Here is a 19,978-nt window from a genome sequence, read left to right as displayed (position 1 = left end):
CATCACTACATTCCGTGATCAGCCAAGCAGTTTCCAAATGCACCATGAGAAGAATGCACTATTCATATATACAATAAATACCTTGTTACTAATTATTGTAGTGTGTATCTGATGGCAGGGTATCTGGATATACACCTCAAGTGCTGTAACCCTCAGGGCTAGGGACCAAATGCTACAAAGTGGGATTAGACAGAGTGGCTCGTTTCTCAGCCAGTGCAGACATAGAGTCAGACAGCACAGAATCAAACCCTTCAGTCCAACCCGTACATATGGCCAGGTTTCCCAAATTAAACTAGTCCCATTTGCCTGCATTTGGCCCATACCCCCTCAACATTTCCTATTCATGTACCTGTCCAAATGTCTTTTGAATGTTGTAACTGAACCTGCATTTACCACTTTCTTGGGAGTTCATTTCACATATGAACCACACTCTGTATGAAAAAGCTGTCTCTCAGGTCTCTCTCTTAAGTCTTTCTCCTGTTACCTTTACTCAATGGTCTGTGTAATGAAGGGAAGAATGCCAAATGCCTTCTTTACCACTCTGTCTACTTGTGATACAACTTTCAATGAACCATGTACTGCAGCCCTAGATCTTTCTGTTCTGCAACACTCTTCAGGACCCTACCATTAACTGTGCAAGTTCTGCCCTTGTTCATCTTACCACAATGCAACATTTCGTATTTATCTAAATTAAACTCCATCTGCCATTCTTTGGCTCATTGGTCCAATTGATCGAGATCCCTTTGTAACCTAGATAACCTCACTGTCTACTCACTGTTTGGTGTCATCCCCAAATGTACTAACCGTGCTTCCTATATTCTCATCCAAATTGTTTATATAAATGACAAACACAATTGACCCATGACTTCTTTCTGGGCCACAAATATTATTTAATTCTGTGAAAATATATACACCAAGGAGATAACTGTCAGCACTGCTCAGAATGGTTTCATTTTGATGAAGCTAATGTATAATGATCCTAGTTACCTTGGTCTTTTAAATAATGATGCGACTTAAGCAAGAGATTAGATCTGATCTCAGCAAACTCGAGACAAACTCATTGTATCCCCATGAAGAGATAAACCTACAGTTTCTACCACTTCTAACTGAAATGAGTTTGTTGTATTGCATTTGCATGCGTTGCTTTGAATTACAGCTTCTCCTAAGCATGCAGCATTTGTTAAACATGCATAGCAATTTTATATAGCAAATGATTAAACAGAAAGTTATGGAGAACATTCAGACAAGACACAGATGTGTGCCACGGAAAATGGGAGTAACAATAGCTAAATTTGAAAGTATGATTTCCAGAAAAAGCTAAATGTAAATAAACTCTTCCAAGTGACATGGAAAAGGAGCAACCAAAATAAGAAAATGAATAATTTGAAAAAAAATTCAAATGGAATTACTTGAGTTGGAACTGGAAAAACTGTGGCAAAAAGTGCCCATTGATTAACATAGAGAAAGTGCCAAGAAGAAGAAGGGGACAGGGAAGAGGGAGTCCAGCAAGAGGCAACACTAAACCACTTTTTGAAATGTTTCCTCTGAGCCTGCCAAACATTAGTGCATGACATGAGGTGGGGGCTCTTAATTACATTTTAGAACTGGAATTATCTGGAGTGTAGGACTTTGCACTTGTGCATTGAGTGAATAATTGGCATCACAGCATGAAATTGAACAATGCAACATTAAGCAAAGCAATTTAAAAATATAAAAATCATAACAACACTATTGTAAACCACGAAATATCATTCATGCAGCAGGTATAATATCATTTCTATTTCTTAATTTTAAATGTAGTAAAGAAAACAAATCAAAGGACAACAAAACAATTTCAAAACAAAACAATGTACCCTAAAGGGGTTACATTAAATATATCAATCAGTTTTAGAAAGCTCAAAAATTTTTAAGGGACCAATAAATCTTTACTGATATGCACTTCACATATTCAATTCAGATCAATTATATCCAACTCAGGACTTTTAATACATAAGTAGATACTCCCTTTTTTAAAAGTTAGATTCTTGTAAACTGCACATATTGTCAGTGCATAGCATTTCCTTACTGTCTAACTCATTGATAGCTATGAGACTTCCATTAATTCACAAACTGGGGAAAAAATATTTCCTTCTAAATTTAAGAACGAGCAAAAACACATAATTGCCAAAGAAGTTTAGACATGGGTATGACTGACAGGAACTGACTTGTGTGAATAACACTGTACAAGTACTGTACCACGCATTAAGATACTAAATCAAATTAATTCTGTAACGTGGTGATTTAAAGCCTCAAAACCAATGCAGGTCAGATCAAGCTACAACCTCCTTCCATTAAATGCAACCATGATTATGTTATGTACCATCCCTATTGAACCATGGTCAGCCCAATTCAGGTTATTTTTCTGCTGACCCATAAATGAAACATTAACTTATAATATTACAATATAAAATATTACAACTGAGGATCTCAATTGTGTACAGCAGATAAAAAAAACAGGTGAATTGCAAGGGCACAAGATTAGACAACAGCTTTTGTCCTGGATTTGTATTATTGCCCCATAATGCGTTTCAAACTGCACATTGCCTAGAGTTAAACAGTGTCTGAGAAGATATTAAATCAAGAAACTATCATAACTTGAACATTTGCAATGGTAAGAAATTGGCTCAGTTATGATACAACAGTTGGATATTCACAGTTCCTACAAGTTTGATTTAATTGCTGATAGGTACAAGTACAGTTTTGAAAACTAACATCCTCTTTGCCTCAAAATAAAAGACAGCACAAGAATACAATGCTATTTTGCGATTAAATAAATAATAAACATGATAAAACACATTTCACTTAAAGCACAAAACACACACACAAATCTCACTTTGCAGTACTCCGCTGCTATCATTTTCTGACAATACAAGAACAGCAATTTATTTTTTGTTCATTTAAAACAGTAATTGAGGCAGCCAGTGCAGCCAAACAAAAATAACTTACAGCTAGAGCAATTTAATTCAGTCTAAAATTGTACAAAAAGGCAAATATCAATGCTCCTTTCGATCAAGTCTTTCCAAAAAAATGAGGTGTGTGTCTACTGCAGAGTTCTCAACTGTAAAAAAAACATTTTGGGTTCTTAAGCTGAGATTGGCAAATGGAGACAAGCAAAAGAGCTCAGCTTGCACACACCCGTGCACTCCTGTTCACATCTGGGTGAAGGTGAGCGACTGCTGGACCATCGAGCTTCTGCACAGAACCGTTAAAATGGCACCAAAATGGTTCATCCCTGGACATCTGGAAAGGAAATGGATAAATGTTCAATACTGTAGATAGAACCATAACTGGCAGGGTCTATGGGCAGTTACTGATAGGATAATTGGGGCCAGTTTACATTCTCTTTTTTCATTTCCTATCCTGACTGATGTTCTTACAGATTCCAGGTGCATACCTAGTCTGTCTTCAGTTAATTGATCTTGCACAAGGTGACAGTGAGCCTTTGAGTTAGGAAAAGAAATCAGATGGATTTTCTGCTTTGACTGTTATCCGGTGACCCTTGCTGGAATAAATGCACATTTGAGCGGGTGAGGATCATAAAAAATAATACTTCCACTCAAGCACAAAGATCATGATACAGATATTCTAACAGCCAGACAGTTGATGCTGCAGTGTAGGCTGGAGTTGCATGTTGGGACACAGCTGAATCCCTAATGCAACTTATTATGTGGGAATTGACTGGGACATTGAAACATTCAATTGATAATTCTGTATCTGTAACCCTCTGAAAAAGGCTCTTTAAGTCAAAGAGACTTTGAGGGCTTTGACTCATCTAAGCTTAATAGTTACCCAGGAAAAGTTACAGGATTAAAAACCTACTCTCATTCCTGTGTTACTTCAAGAGAACAACCAACTCACTATTGACGAGGCTCTCCCACAACCAGCACCATTATGGGGAGGCATTGGTTTATCGCTATACTATTAATCCAGAGACCTAGGTAGTATTCTGGGGACTCTGGTTTGAATCCCACCTTGGCAGATGGTGAAATCTGAATTCCCTAATAGTCTGGAATTAAGAGTCTAATGTCGACCATGAAATCATTGTTGATTGTCAGAAAGATCCATCTCGTTCACTAATGTCTTTTAGACAAAAAAACTGACATTTTCACTTGGTCTGGCCCATGTATGACTCCAGACCTACAGCAATGTAGTCGACTGTTAACAGCTCTCTAGCTATTAGGGATGGGCAATAAATGCTGATTTAGCCAGCGATACCCACATCCTGAGAATGAATTTAAAAATCCCTGATCCCCTGACACCCCCGCAGCCAGAGCCCACATCACTAATATAGTTTGAGTTATCAAAGGAGTAATCCTAATAATGGTATTAGGACATATTATTTTATATTCATAAAATTATACAGCAAGACTTTATCAAACTTTTATGGCAGAAAACATGTATATCTGTAATTTGAAGAACCAAGGCTATTGTAACCTACCATGGCACAAGGGTGGTTACAGGAACTATACTAGGCCATCATATAGAGAAAGCGCTTGGACGATGGATGGATCTGCTTTCGATCCCTCTTGAAACTCCTGTAGGGTCAATTTTCCATCAGCATTCTGTAATACAGGTAACCAAAATTACTGAAATAAAAACAAAATATTATGGATGCTGGAGATTTGAAACAGAAACAAAGTGCTACAGAAAGAGTCATATCAGACTCAAAACATTAACTCTCTTTCTCTCTCCATAGATACTATCAGATTTACTGAATTTCTCCACTACTTTGTTTTTATTTTAAACAGAATTACTGAACTGCCATAAATGTAGGGAAAATATGTAAAGCTCCCCAAAACCAACTGATAAGTGCAAATACAAGGTTAAGTTTTAATTGGCAAAAACACTGTCGTACTCATTTTCAACTGTTCCATCTTGGCAGTGACATAGCGGAATGGAGCATATGGCAAGGAACCATCCAATTGTCATTGCCATTCAATGGAATGCCAGTTGGGCAGACTCTGGAATGGCCAGTCAATGTAATCTATCAGGTAACAGCTCACTCTCTGAATTGAGAATTAGTCTTGTTTTATATTCAGTTACGATTTAATTAAAACTGAAACAATACAAAATCTCATTACCTTGTCCATCATGGCAAAAATCCTATCCACTCGTTTCTCTGGTGTATTTTCCTCTTCAGGGAGTTCCACTGTATTACCCTAAGGGCCCAGAACATTACATCTTAAAAACTAGGAATGGCAAAAACTTTAATAAAAACCAACATTCTATATAATCTGACCTAAACACATGTTTATACACAAATCTAATTGGACCAGGAGCCACGATTACAGAATATCTGTCAAACTAATGTGTTCTTCAATGTTAATGAGTATGGTTGAGTCTGGCAATGGGAGGAGGGACTTAACCTGGTAAGAGGGTGGGCAGACAGGTTGGGTCCTGGGCAGGAGAGGGGCTGTCATGTCATGGGTGTGTAAGGGGTCTGGTGAAGGTATAGTTTTCAGGTAGGTGTTGGAGTTTTTTGGGGAGGGGAGAACAGGTGGTTGAACAGTTATTCAGGGATTACACTATGAATTTAATAGTTTAACTTCCCATGATTAACTATTTAAATGAATACAATCAAAGGGTTTCAAGTGTAGGAGAACTGTCAAGCAGAATTTCCTCAACAATTCCTTTGAGGAATGGGAATTTTAGTGCTTCTATGCACAACTCCTATCTATACTGGAATACAACTATCTAGCAATTGGAAAATTTAGGGCAATATTACAAATCAACAATAATAAAAAAGAATGGAGTAAAAGTCTCATTGTCTTGACTGCAGTGAACAAGGAAAATGTTCACAGAATGAGGGAGGTGGAACATAGGTGTTGAAGTAGGTATTTGAGCACTTCGTGCCTTCCCATTATTTTAGACTATAGCCTACATTTACCACAACACCATTCCCCTGCACAATTTTCCACATCCTTTTATGACATTACTACGTAAGAACGATAATTTAATTTGGTGTGGAGCATAATTCAAACAGAGATGTTCTCTACATATTCAAGAGTCTGGATATCTCCCTCTAACGAAAAGATGCACGAGAGATGGGTTGGCTGCCTTTTAATTTGTTATCATTTTACAGTGATAGATGCAAGGTGGGGACCATTTCATCAATCTATAACTTTTGACAAATAAAAACTTTGATTTTGTGCATTCTCTATAGTTCACTTCTAGTTTAAAGTGGATGAGGAAGTAGATGAAAGTTTTAATCTTCTTTTTGCAGGTAATTTTGCCCACTCTGCCATATTTGCCAATTAACGAGGTTAAAATTGCCTTTATTTTAGCTTCCAATTCAAATTATCATCAATAACTGCTACTGGGATCATCATAATCCTTACTGACTGAAACTTAAGGACAACCTCTTTTATTCAGCAGAAACTGCACATTTGATTCTTTATTCATCCTTATTCTGATTCTTTCATTTTCAATATGGTTATGTTTTAGTTTTACAAGAGTTTGCAATAGTTTATCTTGATTGAAGTTTACTTTTAAGGTTTAAAAAAACCTTTTGTGGGTTTGGAAGGTGCTAAGATCTTTGGTAAATTTATTCAGTGCATTTGGTAGATATTACAGACTGCTGCTATGAAGCATTAATGATGGATGGAATAGCTGTTTGTGGATGTGGTGCTAATCAAGCAGGCTGCTTTGTCCTGAATGGTGTCAAGTTGCACTTATCCAGGCAACTGGGGAGCATTCCATCACACTCCTGACTTGTTCATTGTAAATGGTGGACAGGGTTTGGAGAGTCAGGAGATGACTATAGCATTCCTAGCCTCTGAACTGTTTTTGTAGCCACTGTATTTATATGTTGAGCCCAGTTGAATGTCTGGTCAATAGTAACCCTCAGAATGTTGATAACAGTAAATTCAGTGATGGTAACACCATTGACTTTCAATTGGCAGTGGTTAGATGCTCTCTTATCAGAGATGGTCACTGCCTGACATTTGTGTGGTGTGAATGTTACTTGACACTATTCACCCCAGGCTTGAATATTGTCCAGGTCTTGTTTATTTGTACATCGGAGGAGTCGCGAATGGTGCTCAATATTGTGTAATCATTGGCGTACATCCCTGACCTTATGGTGGAGAGAAGGTGATTGATGAAGCATGGTTGGGCCTAGGACACTACCCTGAGGAACTCCTGCAGAGATGTCTTGGATCTGAGGTGATTGACCTCAAACCATCTTCCTATGCACCAGCTATGACAAACCAGCAGACAGTATTCCCCCAATTCCCATTGATTCCAGTTTTGCTAGGGCTCCGTGATGCCACCTTGATGTCAAAGGCTGTCACTCTCACCTTACCTCATTGGGGTTTCAAATCAGCTGTGGTGCAAATCAAAGAAACTGTTCTTATTCTAAGCTGGATGCTGGAAACAATCTATACAATAGTATATTGCTTGTGCCTGCAAAGCCCACAGCCTGCCACATATATTCAGCACTCATGATTTACTAAATTGGGTTTCCAAGAATAAAAATGTGCACAACCTTGGAAGGTTAAATCCTTATTTATAAGGGAACTGCCAGTATTTAAAAATAAAAATTCTCAACTTTAGGCACAGTAAAATGCATATAATTTATACCTTATTTTGAAATTATTTTTAATAATTAAGAGAAAATATTCCTTGAATATCAAGAAACAGACTATTTCAAAAGAGAGAAAATATAGTTTATTTACAAAACTGGAAGACAAAAGTACAATTTATGTTGGTATTAATAAATTACTTACCACCATCTGATAAATAGCATCCACAATATCCAGCATCTCATTCCTGGTGATGTAGCCGTCATTATCTAGGTCATACAATTTAAAAGCCCCTGAAACAACATGTCAAACATTACTGTATGTTCAAAATTAGTGCTCCCAGGCAGCCCACCAAAACCTAGTCTTTGATAATCATGTTCATGTTAACATCTCAACTACGACCTAACCAAAGCTGACATTTACTCTACAACCATTATTCCGCGAGACACTATTAGACAAGACACATGTAGATGGAGAAGAAGGATTTCAGTAACACAATGAAACATGTGAAATGTCTATGTTAAGTCCACTTATACTGTGAAATGATGCTGCAGGAGAACTCCAGATTATTTTCTTTTAAACTTAGGTTGTGTGTAGACAGTATTTTAAGTGACAAAATTAAGTACAAATGGTTAGAAGGTCTGTGATTAGTTTGAGTTGTTGAGATCTGCAATTATCTGAGTACAGTAATGTAGTGTAGTGTCACTTCTTTTCTTTATTCATTGAAAGGATGAAATGCAGGCGAGGCCAACACTTATTGCCCAACACAGGTTGTCATTGAGAAGGTGGTGGTGAGCTGCATTTTTGAAGTGCTGCAGTCCCTAAGTGTCGGCACACATACAGTGCTACTAAAGAATGATGTTCCAGGATTCTGACACACCAACAATTTATGAATGATGGTATAGAAAAAAAATCAGGATAGTGTGAGATTTAGAGGAGAGCTTACAGATGTTTCCATGCATCTGCTGCCCTTGTCTTTTTAGGTGGTAGATGTTATGGGTTTGGAAGGTGCTGGCAAAGGTGCCTTGCTGAGTTACACCTTGTGGATGGTACACACATGCTACAGTATGTTTGTGGTGAAGGGAACCAATTAAGGTAGTTGATGGAATGCCAATTAAGTGGGCTATTTTGGTAAATTTCATGCATACAGTCAGTTTTGATATAACGCGATGGCTCCATTCTTGTGAGATCTCATGTTCTAAGAAAATCATACAATAAATGCGCCATTTAAACTAATGGGGCAGGAATCGCTATAGCCAATACAGGTTAAGACAGTTCGCATTCTACAAATAACGGTCTAATTGTGTTAAAGCCAATTTGCGTTGAAGAAACACAAATCCAGGCAATGGAGAATTTTCAATCACACTCATAACTTGTGTCTTATAGATGGCAGAAAAGCTTTGGGGAGTTAGGAAATGAGTTACCTGCTGCAGAATTCCTAGCCTCTGGCCTACTCTTGTAGCCACAGTACTTATGAGACTGGGGTTCAGTTAAGTTTCTGGTCAATTGTAACTCCCAGGATGTTGACTGTGAAGGCTTCAGCAAAGGTCATGGCATTGAATGTAAAGGGAAAATAGTTAGCATGTCTTGTTGGAGATGGATATTTCCTCATACCTTTATGGTGTCGATAATACTTGCCATTTATCAGCATAAGCCTGAATATTGTTCAGGTCTTGCTGGAAGCGGACACGGACTGTTTTAGATAGCTGAAGATTTCCAAATGGTGCTGACTATTGTGCAATCGTTGGGAGAATATCCCCATTTCTGACCTTATAATGGAAGGACAAAGTAGCTGAAGTTGATTAGGCTAAGTACAATGCCTTGAGGAATTTCTGCAGTGATGTTCTGGAACTGAGGTTGATTATTAGACCAATAATTCAGAGATTGATTGATAAGCAAGAAAAGAAGTGACCATAAACCTATTAAGAATGTCATAAAAATCCACTGGTACACTAATGTCCTTCAGGGAAGGAAGTCTGGCATCTCTACCCCCTGACCAATACATCACTCCAGTCCCACAATAACTTGAATGACTCTTAATTGTCCTACCAAGTGGCCTAGTAAACATTCAGTTGTACTAAGCTTTTCTCAGGAAAACTAGGAATAGACAGTTAATGCGAATTATATTAGTTTTAAAATTATATGACAGTGGCTTTAGAAAGTGGATTATATTTCAAATTGCAACACTGAAGTTTTTTTTCAAAAAACATTAAAACTCCACATTTGTTCAATTGTGTGCAATTAGTACTGAGAATTGAAGATGAAATATTGAAGAAATGAAGACTAAACAAAATGAACAGAAAATTTGGGTCAAGTGAGTTACTTACATCGTAGTTTCTCATCCAGAGTCCCTCTTGAAGTTACTGATAGTGCTTGGATGAATTCAGAGAACTCAATTTTTCCATCCTGAAATCCATTTAAAAATGCACCTTCATCAATTAATTTGTGAATTACTTTGGTTTTCAGCTTTATCTCAGTTGTAACGCTTTTGACCCTGATTCACAAGATTTTGGGTTCGAATCCTATTGCGGGATTTACAGTCATTGAGTCATACAGCATGGAATAAACCCTTTGGTCCAACTAGTGCACGCGACCATGTTTCCAAACTAAACTTGCCTGCATTTGCCTGCATTTGGCCTATATCCCTCCAACCTTTTCTATTCGTGTACTTATCCAAATGTATTTTAAATGTTGTAACTGTACCTGCACCCACCACTTCCTCTGGCAGTTCATTCCACAACAAACCATTCTCTGTGTAATTCAGCATACAATATAGAGGCTGTCACTTCGATGTATTTATTTGTGAGTGTTGCTTTGTTGAGGGCACTGTCTTTTGAATGAGATGTTAAACTGATGTGCCATCATTTCGGATTTTAAACGTAATGTATGTTGCTGTAGCCAAAGCTCATTGAGCAATTTTCACATGCACTATTCAACTAGTTTGAAAATTATTCTTCAAGCCGCATTCAGTCACAATCCAAACAATATAAACTAGCTCTCCATTCTAAACAGACATTTATTCAGCTCACTTCCAAACATGTCAACTGACACACTAACTGCTTTATTTGATAGTTTGTCCCATGTACTCATTAGCTTGTGGAGACAAGCCACATCATATTGATCTGAAATCCTGCAAGTAACTTGTTAATTTTAAGGATGTGCATTTCAACTCAGCTTGAAGTGTGCACATTATTACAAGTTAAGTCTGTTTCTCTTGTGAAACTCCACTGAGGTCAAATTTATCTTCTTCAATGGTAGAATCTAGAAAACAAGCTACTCACTTTATTTTCATCAAACACATTGAAGACAAATGTAGCAAACTTGGTTGGGTCTCCACAGGGAAAGAATTGTTTGTAGATTTTCTGAAAGCCTGCTGCATCAAGCTGTCCACTGGGGCAGTCTTTAATGAAACCTTTGTACCTGTCAGACAAAATATTAATGAAGATTATTTTACCAGTAAACTTACAAATTAAAATGACACACTTCAAATAAAATTTTAATTTTAGAATTAAAGAACAGTGATATGTGAAAATAGCTTCAGAACTCATTTAATCATGGAATGGTTACAGCACAGAGGGAGGCCCACACATTTGGTCCATCATGTCTGCGTCAGCTCTCTTAAGAGCTACTCAACAATCTCACCTATTTTTACTTGTAGCCCTACAATGCTCTCTCGTCACATTATAATGGAATTGCGCTTTGCAAACTACAACCAAATCAGCTTCCTCAGACTCTTATTTTGAAACCCCTAATCACATACTGTATTATAAAGCCATTTCTCATGTTGCCTTTGATTTACAATTCACCCATCAGGATAATCTGAGAAAGACTGAGTATGTTTCAGGGCCAAAGGTGGCAGCCTTGGGCTCTTCCATGATATTGCACAATAAGATAAAATTCCATTGTTCATAAGGGATGCATTTCCAATAAATATCATAATTGGTAGCTTTTACAAACAGTGAAAATGGCCAACTGCATGTGTACAATTCAGAAAGCACGCATAGTGTGCACATTTATTCTTGGAAAACTACAGATGAATAAACATCAAAGTCACAGTGGTCAAAGAGATACCCATTAAGTGTCCCACTTGTCAGTAAATTCATGAGGGGCAGGCATGCGAGCAGTGGGACTATACTGCATAACTTGAACAAGGTTCACTTACCATCTATTGCACTAACTCTGGAAAGGCCTAAAGGCTGCTTTTGGCCTAAAAGGTGCTAAGTCAACCATGAAAGAGGAAGGTGTGTCAAAGATTTGAGCAATTGGTGAAGCCAGTAAGTCCTCTCACACTGCTGCTTTGCAGTAAACACACAAGTGGCATTCTCCACTAAGAGGATATTGCTGCCAAGCCAAAAACGGTCTGCATATCACACAAATCAGTAATATGGTATATGAACTTCAGTTCAGATTTCCAGCATTCGCAATATTTTGCTTTTCTATGAATTTCAGTGTTGGTGTGAGACCAGGAATGTTAGCTATATATTCCAATGACTGGTGGACTGTACCAACTACTCCTTCGACTGTTTACAGCAGGGTGTATGCTGGCATTGCTCCCAATATTAGATGTGGTTTTGCTATTGGACAATAGGTGCAAAATAACTCTTAATACACTTAGAATTACACTGAAAATCAATTTAAGATTATCAGTTTGGTTCACAATGTGATTAATTTGCTATATTTATTCACACACAGGACCACATTCTTTGCATGGAAAAAGAATAGGTCAACACATTGTACCTTTTTCACTGAGTAAAGGTCTATGAAAACAACCAATTCTTGCTGCATCCCTATGGCAATGCCTTAAATCGTCAGCTTATCTACTAGGTCAGAATTTAATCAGTTAACTAAGGCAGTTGAGAGATCCTGCTGCATCTCTATATAGCTCGTTCCGCTATAACACACGTTTCGTTAATGCCAATTCGCTATAACACGATTGACGAATTGGCTACACTGTTACTATAGGAGGACCTTTAAAACCATGTATTGGTTAAAAGGTGATTCCGGCACCATTAGTTTAAATGGTTCTCGATTTTCTTATAACATGGGTTGCACAAGAATGGAACTACTGTGTTATTACAGAATCCGCAGTAGGTTAAAATCTTCGAGGAGAAAGTGAGGACTGCAGATGTTGGAGATCAGAGCTGAAAATGTGTTGCTGGAAAAGCGCAGAAGGTCAAAAGGATGCCTTCCTTGAAGAAGCTCTCTTCCTCCCTCTACAAGGATTTCAGTGAGTCCCTCTCTCACTGCATACCCCAGGTCATCTCCTCTGCACAGAAGCCACCTATCGCATCTCCAACGCCCCTACCCCAAGCCCCTACCTTTTATCTTATCTGCTGGACACACTTTCCTCATTCCTGAAGAAGGGCTTATGCTCAAAACGTCGAAACTCCTGTTCCTTGGATGCTCCCTGACCTGCTGCGCTTTTCCAGCAACACATTTTCAGCTCTGATCTCCAGCATCTGCAGTCCTCACTTTCTCCTCGAATATTTATGTCCACAATATTGGCAACATTTCCCATCATGTTTCAAGAAAATACTCATAACTACATTTATCTATTCTAAAGCTATCATCATACTTTTAAATATCAATCTTAATCAGTTTTCCCAAATGGTCTTGCTTCATCTACTACAAATATTGACTCTAGGCACTGTTCCACTTGATATCTGAAGACATAATAGGGGAACTCTGACTCTTCTCACTTAGTATCACATGAGAATGTTTCAATAGTGTCATAGAGTTATACAGCACAGCAATAGATCCTTCAGTCTAACACGTCTGCGCCAAGGGACATTCCAATCTGGCCTAATCCCATTTGGCAGCATTTGGCCCATATTCCCCCGAACCCTTCCTATTCATATACCCATTCAGGTGTCTTTTCAATGTTGTAATTGTACTCAACTCCACCACTTCCTCTGGCAGCTCATTCCATACATGTACCACCCTGTGTGTGAAAAGGTTACCCTTCATGTCATTTTTAAATTTTTCGCCTCTCTTCTTAAACCTATGCCGTCTAGCTTTGACCTCCCCTACCTCCCCTACCCTGAGTAAAAGACCATGTCCATTCACCCTATATATGCCCATTATGATTTTATAAACCTATAGAACATAGAACATAGAAAATAGAAGAATACAGCGCAGTACAGGCCCTTTGGCCCTCGATGTTGCGCCAATCCAACCCCACCACCTAACCTACACTAGCCCACTATCCTCCATATGCCTATCCAATGCCCACTTAAATGCCCATAAAGAGGAAGAGTCCACCACTGCTACTGGCAGGGCATTCCATGAACTCACGACTCGCTGAGTAAAGAACCTACCCCTAACATCTGTCCTATACCTACCACCCCTTAATTTAAAGCTATGCCCCCTCGTAATAGCTGACTCCATACCTGGAAAAAGGTTCTCATGGTCAACCCTATCTAAACCCCTAATCATCTTGTACACCTCTATCAAGTCACCCCTAAACCTTCTTTTCTCCAATGAAAATAACCCCAAGTGCCTCAGCCTTTCCTCATACGATCTTCCTAACATACCAGGCAACATCCTGGTAAACCTCCTCTGCACCCGTTCCAGTGCCTCCACATCCTTCCTATAGTATAGCGACCAAAACTGCACACAATACTTCAGATGCGGCCGCACCAGAGTCTTATACAACTGCAACATGACCTCAGGACTCCGGAACTCAATTCCTCTACCAATAAAAGCCAGTACGCCATATGCCTTCTTCACTGCACTATTTACCTGGGTGGCAACTTTCAAAGATCTGTGTACATGGACACCAAGATCCCTCTGCTCATCCACACTACCAAGTATCCGACCATTAGCCCAGTACCCCATCTTTTTGTTACTCATGGGTCTGATGGGTCACCCATCAGCCTCCGATGCCCCAGGGAAGATAACTGCAGTCTATTCAGCCTCTCCCCAAAGCTCAAACTTTCCAGTCTTGGCAATAACCTTGTAAATTTTTCTGTACCCTGCTCAAGCTTTACACTAAGGATTTACAGATCATTAAGTCTGACCTCCATTATGAGCCAGTCTTCTGTGACCATCAAGTCCCGAGTTGGAGCTTGAACTCAGAGATTCTGACCCTGGGATTTGAGACACTACAGCTTGTTACTTTGTTAACAATGGCAACGATTGTGGGGTGGCACATTAGCACTGTGATTCACACTGCTCCCTCACAGCGCCAGGGACATAGATTCAATTCCAGCCTCGGGTGATGGTCTGTGTGGAGTTCACACATTCTCCCCGTGTCTGCGTGTGTTTTGTCTGTATGGTCTGGTTTCCCCCCACAGTCCAAAGATTGCAGGTTAGGTGGATTGGCCACAGGAAATGCAGGTTATAGGTTCGGGGTGGGATGCTCTTTGGGGGATTGCTACAGACTTGATGGGGTGAATGGCCTCTTAATGAATTGTAAGGATTCTATGATTTCCATATCCAACCTGTTGTTTAGTTGCAACTTATACAAGTTAGATAACTCCAACTGGAATGTTATGAATGAACTTGCACAAGTGTCCCACAACACCAAAGCAATCAAATTACTATGAACACAAGCCAGTACTATGCAAACAGTCCCAACTTTATTAGGAGACAAGTTACAATAGCTTTTAATATTATCTCTGATCCTATTTGGTCTCTTAAGCTTACAAGCTTCCCCAGTCTCTCAGAGGTTTTACAGAGCTATTCTCTCTCTCTCTCTTTCCTTTCCTCCTCCCCCACCTCCCCCCGGAATGAAATTGATTTTTGTCAGAACGATGAAAGGAGCTTTCCTTTTAAGCTTATGAACACTGCTGTGATGAGTCAGCAGCTGAAACAAAAAACAAAGACCTTCACTCAATTCAAAAAACAGACCAATGCCTGGGGAATAACTCCGCACTATCTGTACACAGAGACACTGCAACTGTGGAACCAACAGAAAAACTATTTACACAAAGGAATTGCACCAAAGACAGAACTGAGAGATGGGAACAGAGATGCAGGCTTCCGTTAAAACCATCAGACAGAAATACATGATAGAAAAAAGTATTTAAAACAATTAACAGCTTGTCCTAATCCCCAGCCCTGAATATCACCCTCACCAAAAATCCCCATCCTGATCCAATCCCCTCCCTCTCCACTGACCCAATTACTTACCTTCTCTCCTTAATCTTTTACATTTACCTTTTTTCCATCTTAGAATGCACACTGAGAATGACAATCATCGAGGCAATAATGCAGTCAAATGTCCCAATTAATATTTCTTAGAGCGATGAACCATTTATCACAAAGTTGTTTATTACTTTATGAACTTCTACTGCATGACAGCTACCAATATCGTTCACAGAATATCAAATAAAGATGTTTTAAATAGTGTTGCATGTAAGAAAGGCATTAGGATCATGTGAAAAGGGCTGGCTTTGGCACAGATTCCATTTCAACTCTATCACCCTTCAATATTTACCCACATTTCTGCCATATTACACTTTTTGGAACCCGACATTCACGTAACAACAGTCTTACACGGTACTTGTAAGAAACTATGTCAGTGTTGTCTCACAAGTAGGCATCACAAAAATTGAGGCTGTGATTATCCACCAGTAGTTTCATTAAATTGGTCATATAGTTTAGTTGTCAGATGCCAGGTTCCCAAGAAAGTTGTCTCTTTCCAGTTTAATTAGGGAAGATACATGATATGAGGACAAAAGCAGCACTTCAAGAGATATGTAGAATGCCATCATCAAAAAAACACACATTGATCTCTTTGGAGACCATTGCCCTGGACAGAACCAGATGAGGATAAGGTCTGTGGGAAGAATTCCAGCATTTTGAGATTCAATAATGTCAAGTCAAAGAGAAAAAGTGAAAGCAGCAAAAAGCACTATTAATGACTTGAGATAATGATACACGTCCAGACATCCCATGTGACAACGAAAACTTGATGCACCATGAAGACTGACAGATTCCAAACTGGCCTCATTAGCCACTTAGGACCTATGAGTGATAGCCAAGAATATGCGATAATAAATACCAATTGTCAGTGATGTTAAACTGGTGTTACTCAATCAAGCAACATTATAATCCCCATTCGATTTTCCTAGTCATGACTCACTTATCATGCGTTTCTACATTGTTTGTGTATGTGTATATGTATATATAAATGTATATATATATTTAATTTTAACCAGAAACACATAATTTATTTAACTTTCATCCTTTCAACAGTATATGACATTGCTGCCTTTTCTAGCTTCAACTACCAGATCAATTCTTTTTGACAGCCTTAGAAATAAATCTTCTATTTATTCCTTGTCATGCTATGCTCCCTGAAGCTAAGTTTTATTTCTGCTGTTTAAACACGAGTTTTGTTTAAAGCTTACCTAAGTTTGTCAAATGCTACTCTAGACTTTACTTCTTTTAAGAAAATAAGTTCAAACTGTGCTGGCCATACAGTTCCTTGATAGCAACCTGCTCCAAATTTCAGTAAAATCATGGTTGATCTAAAACAACTCCACACTCCTAAACAACATACATATTCACTTTTTTCTCTTGTGATCAAAGATCTATCAACATTAGTCTTGAAGTACTTAATCACTGACAATTATAAATATTCGTAATCCTGAGTGAAGAAATTGCTCCTCATCTTAACTCTAAATTCCCGATCCTTTATTCTGACAGTTCTACTTTACAGTAAGGTAAAACAACTACTCAGCGTCTACCTTATCAGGCCCTTGAAGAGTTTGATACTTTTCAATGAAACAACCTCTTGTTCTTCTGAATTACTTGGGACAAATGCCCAGTCTACGCAATCTCTCCTCATCATCCCATCCCTGGAATCAGTTCAGTGGACTTTCAATGGTTCTCATCAAAGGTAACCATATATCCTTCCCATACATAAGACGACCACCATTTCCAGATAGACCTTCAAATCTAGTCAGTATCACATTGTTAACTGTGGGAGCTTGCAGTGCACAAAGTGGATAAATATATTTCCTATATTACAATGGTGACTACACCTCAAATGTACTTAATTGGCTGTAAAATGCATTGTGCCATTCTAATACGGTGAAATGCACTATGTGAATGCAAATATTTTGCTTCTTTCCTTTCATGTGCAATCTCAGCAAAGTTCTTCATAAATTCAGCAAAACTACCTCAATCTCAAGTAGCAAACACTTAACACGAAAGGCTAATATAACATTTATCTTCCTAATTACGTGTTGTAGCTGCTTGTTAACTTTCTGATTAATGTCAAGCAACATCCTATTCTCTCTGCAGCAGGCACCTTGCAAGAAAAGTGCAATTCTCCCTAGACCATAAGACGTAGGAACAGAAATTAGTCCATTCAGCCCATTGAACCCGCTCTGCCATTCAATTATGGCTGATAAGTTTCTCCCACATTCTCCCCGTTACTATTGATACTCAAGAACCTGTCTATCTCAGTCTTAAATCTACCCAATGAACTGTGGCAATGAATTCCATTGATTCACCACTCTCTGGCTGAAGACGTTTCTCCTTATCTCCATTCTAAAAGGTCTTTCCTTTACTCTAAGGCTATGCCCTTGGGTTCTCTCTTCTCCAATCAACGGAAACATTTTCCCAACATCTACTGTGTCCAGGCCATTCAGTATTCTGTATGTTTCAATTAGATACCCCTTCATCCTTCTGAACTCTATCGAGTATAATCCCAGAGTCCTCAAACGTTCCTTAAATTGAAGGAACATTTGAGCCTTTCATTCCTGGGACCATGTTCACAAATCTCCTCTGACCATGCTCCAGGGCCAATGGACCCTTCCTGAGATATGGGACCCAAAACTGCACATAATACTCCAAATATGGTCTGACCAGAGCTTTATAGAGCCTCAGACATACATCCCTGCTTTTATATTCAAGTCCTCTCTAAATAAATGTCATCATTGCACTTACTTTCCTAACTACTGATTCAACCTGCAAGTTTACCTTGAGAGAGTCCTGGACTAGAACTCCCAAGTCTCTTTGTACTTTGGACTTGTAAATATTCTCTCCATTTAAAAAACACTCCATGCATCTATTCTTCCTACCAAAGTGCATTTCCTCACACTTTCCCATGTTGTATTGCATCTGCCACTTCTTTGCCCACTCTTTTAACTGTCCAAATCCTTCTGCAGAATCCCCACCTCCTCAATGCTCCCTGTCCCTCTACCTATTTTTGTAAAGTCTGTAAACTTAGCCAGAATGCCTTCAGTTCCTTCATCTAGATTGCTAATGTATAAAATGAAAAGTCGTGATCCCAGAACTGAGCTTTGTAGAACAACTTGTCACCAGCTGCCATTCTGAGAAGGACCCTTTTATCCCCAGACTTTCTGCCTATGCTAACACATTATCTTTGACACCATGGGCCCTTATCTTACTCAGGAGCCTTCTGAGCACTTGTCAAATTCTGTCTTAAGTGCAGATAATTAACATATGTTGGCTCTCCTTGTCTAACCTGCTCATTACTTCCTCAAAGTTACAGTGAATAAACTTGTGACTTTTAGAGGTTCTTCCAGCCATCACCTAAAAGTTAGCTTATCCAATATGCAGGTCCCTCCTACTATATCCAGTATTTTGGAATAACTAAAACCCCAACTCCCAAACTTCTAACTAACCACAAAGACAGACAGAGATGAGAGAAAGAAAGAGAAAGAATGAGCAAAATAGAAAAACAATAAGATTAACCAGGAATGGGAAAGACAAAACATAACAATCCACATCATAGCAAATACTCCTTTCAATGGTATTTGAAACCGAGACAAGCTGAGATGGGACTGAATTGGTTTGTGGTTGAACTGGCCAGTTATACCAAGAGCTGAAGTTTACTGGCTCCATTCTCAAGTATGGACTGCTTCCATTCTCACTTAAAGGTAATGGTAAACTTAAAATAAGACTGTAAAGAAAAGATTTTAGTGAAAACTTTCTGATCGATCATGTGTTAAAACCAGGCATGAGGAGTTCTGATATTCCAAATTAAAAACCGATATTATGAGCAAAGCATAATATTTCTTGCTGAATTAGTAACGTGAACACATCTTGGTTCAAGTTTACTACAAAGGTACAATGTAACTGTAAATCTCTGTCTCAAATACATTACTGGGCACGGAATCTATGGAAGTAGACCTTGAAGTTTGATCAAATTGTAATGCCAGCTCCCACTTTTATCAGAGTGTGTTGCTAGAGCTTCATGTATCAACATTTACTGTTCTTTTCACAGATGCAGGTCTCATTTTAAAGCAAGTTAAAAATAAAATAAATCTCCCCTAAAAGAAGTGATTTTCACTAGAGTCGAATTCCACATGTGCCTGCTGCGATATCATGTCTTCCTAGTTTGCACATCCTTCACATCCAAACCCACATAGAAAATCCTGGAAAGCTATTTAATTGTAACATCTCACCCTGCCCACAAACATGCATACTTTAATCTC

The 19,978-nt window shown here is 38.7% G+C and overlaps 1 protein-coding gene across 3 annotated transcripts in view; it reads right to left on the bottom strand.

The window, feature by feature from the left end:
* Positions 1 to 369: 369 nt before the first annotated feature.
* LOC122564925 (neuronal calcium sensor 1) overlaps positions 370 to 19,978 on the bottom strand; it is a 185,111-nt gene continuing 165,502 nt past the window's right edge. For all 3 annotated transcript variants that reach the window (XM_043720412.1, XM_043720411.1, XM_043720413.1), the window contains 6 exons: positions 10,844 to 10,982; positions 9,890 to 9,968; positions 7,767 to 7,855; positions 5,121 to 5,198; positions 4,478 to 4,601; positions 370 to 3,279 (listed from right to left, as the gene is read on the bottom strand). In XM_043720412.1, the coding sequence (XP_043576347.1) occupies positions 4,503 to 4,601; positions 5,121 to 5,198; positions 7,767 to 7,855; positions 9,890 to 9,968; positions 10,844 to 10,982 (484 nt within the window). In that variant the 3' untranslated portion in view covers positions 370 to 3,279; positions 4,478 to 4,502. The remainder of the gene's footprint in view (positions 3,280 to 4,477; positions 4,602 to 5,120; positions 5,199 to 7,766; positions 7,856 to 9,889; positions 9,969 to 10,843; positions 10,983 to 19,978) is intronic.

The sequence above is a fragment of the Chiloscyllium plagiosum genome, chromosome 30 (genome assembly GCF_004010195.1).
Source record: "Chiloscyllium plagiosum isolate BGI_BamShark_2017 chromosome 30, ASM401019v2, whole genome shotgun sequence".
Lineage (NCBI taxonomy): Eukaryota > Metazoa > Chordata > Chondrichthyes > Orectolobiformes > Hemiscylliidae > Chiloscyllium > Chiloscyllium plagiosum.
The sequence above is the reverse complement of the archived record's forward strand: the minus strand, read 5'-3'. Positions and strand labels throughout refer to the sequence as shown.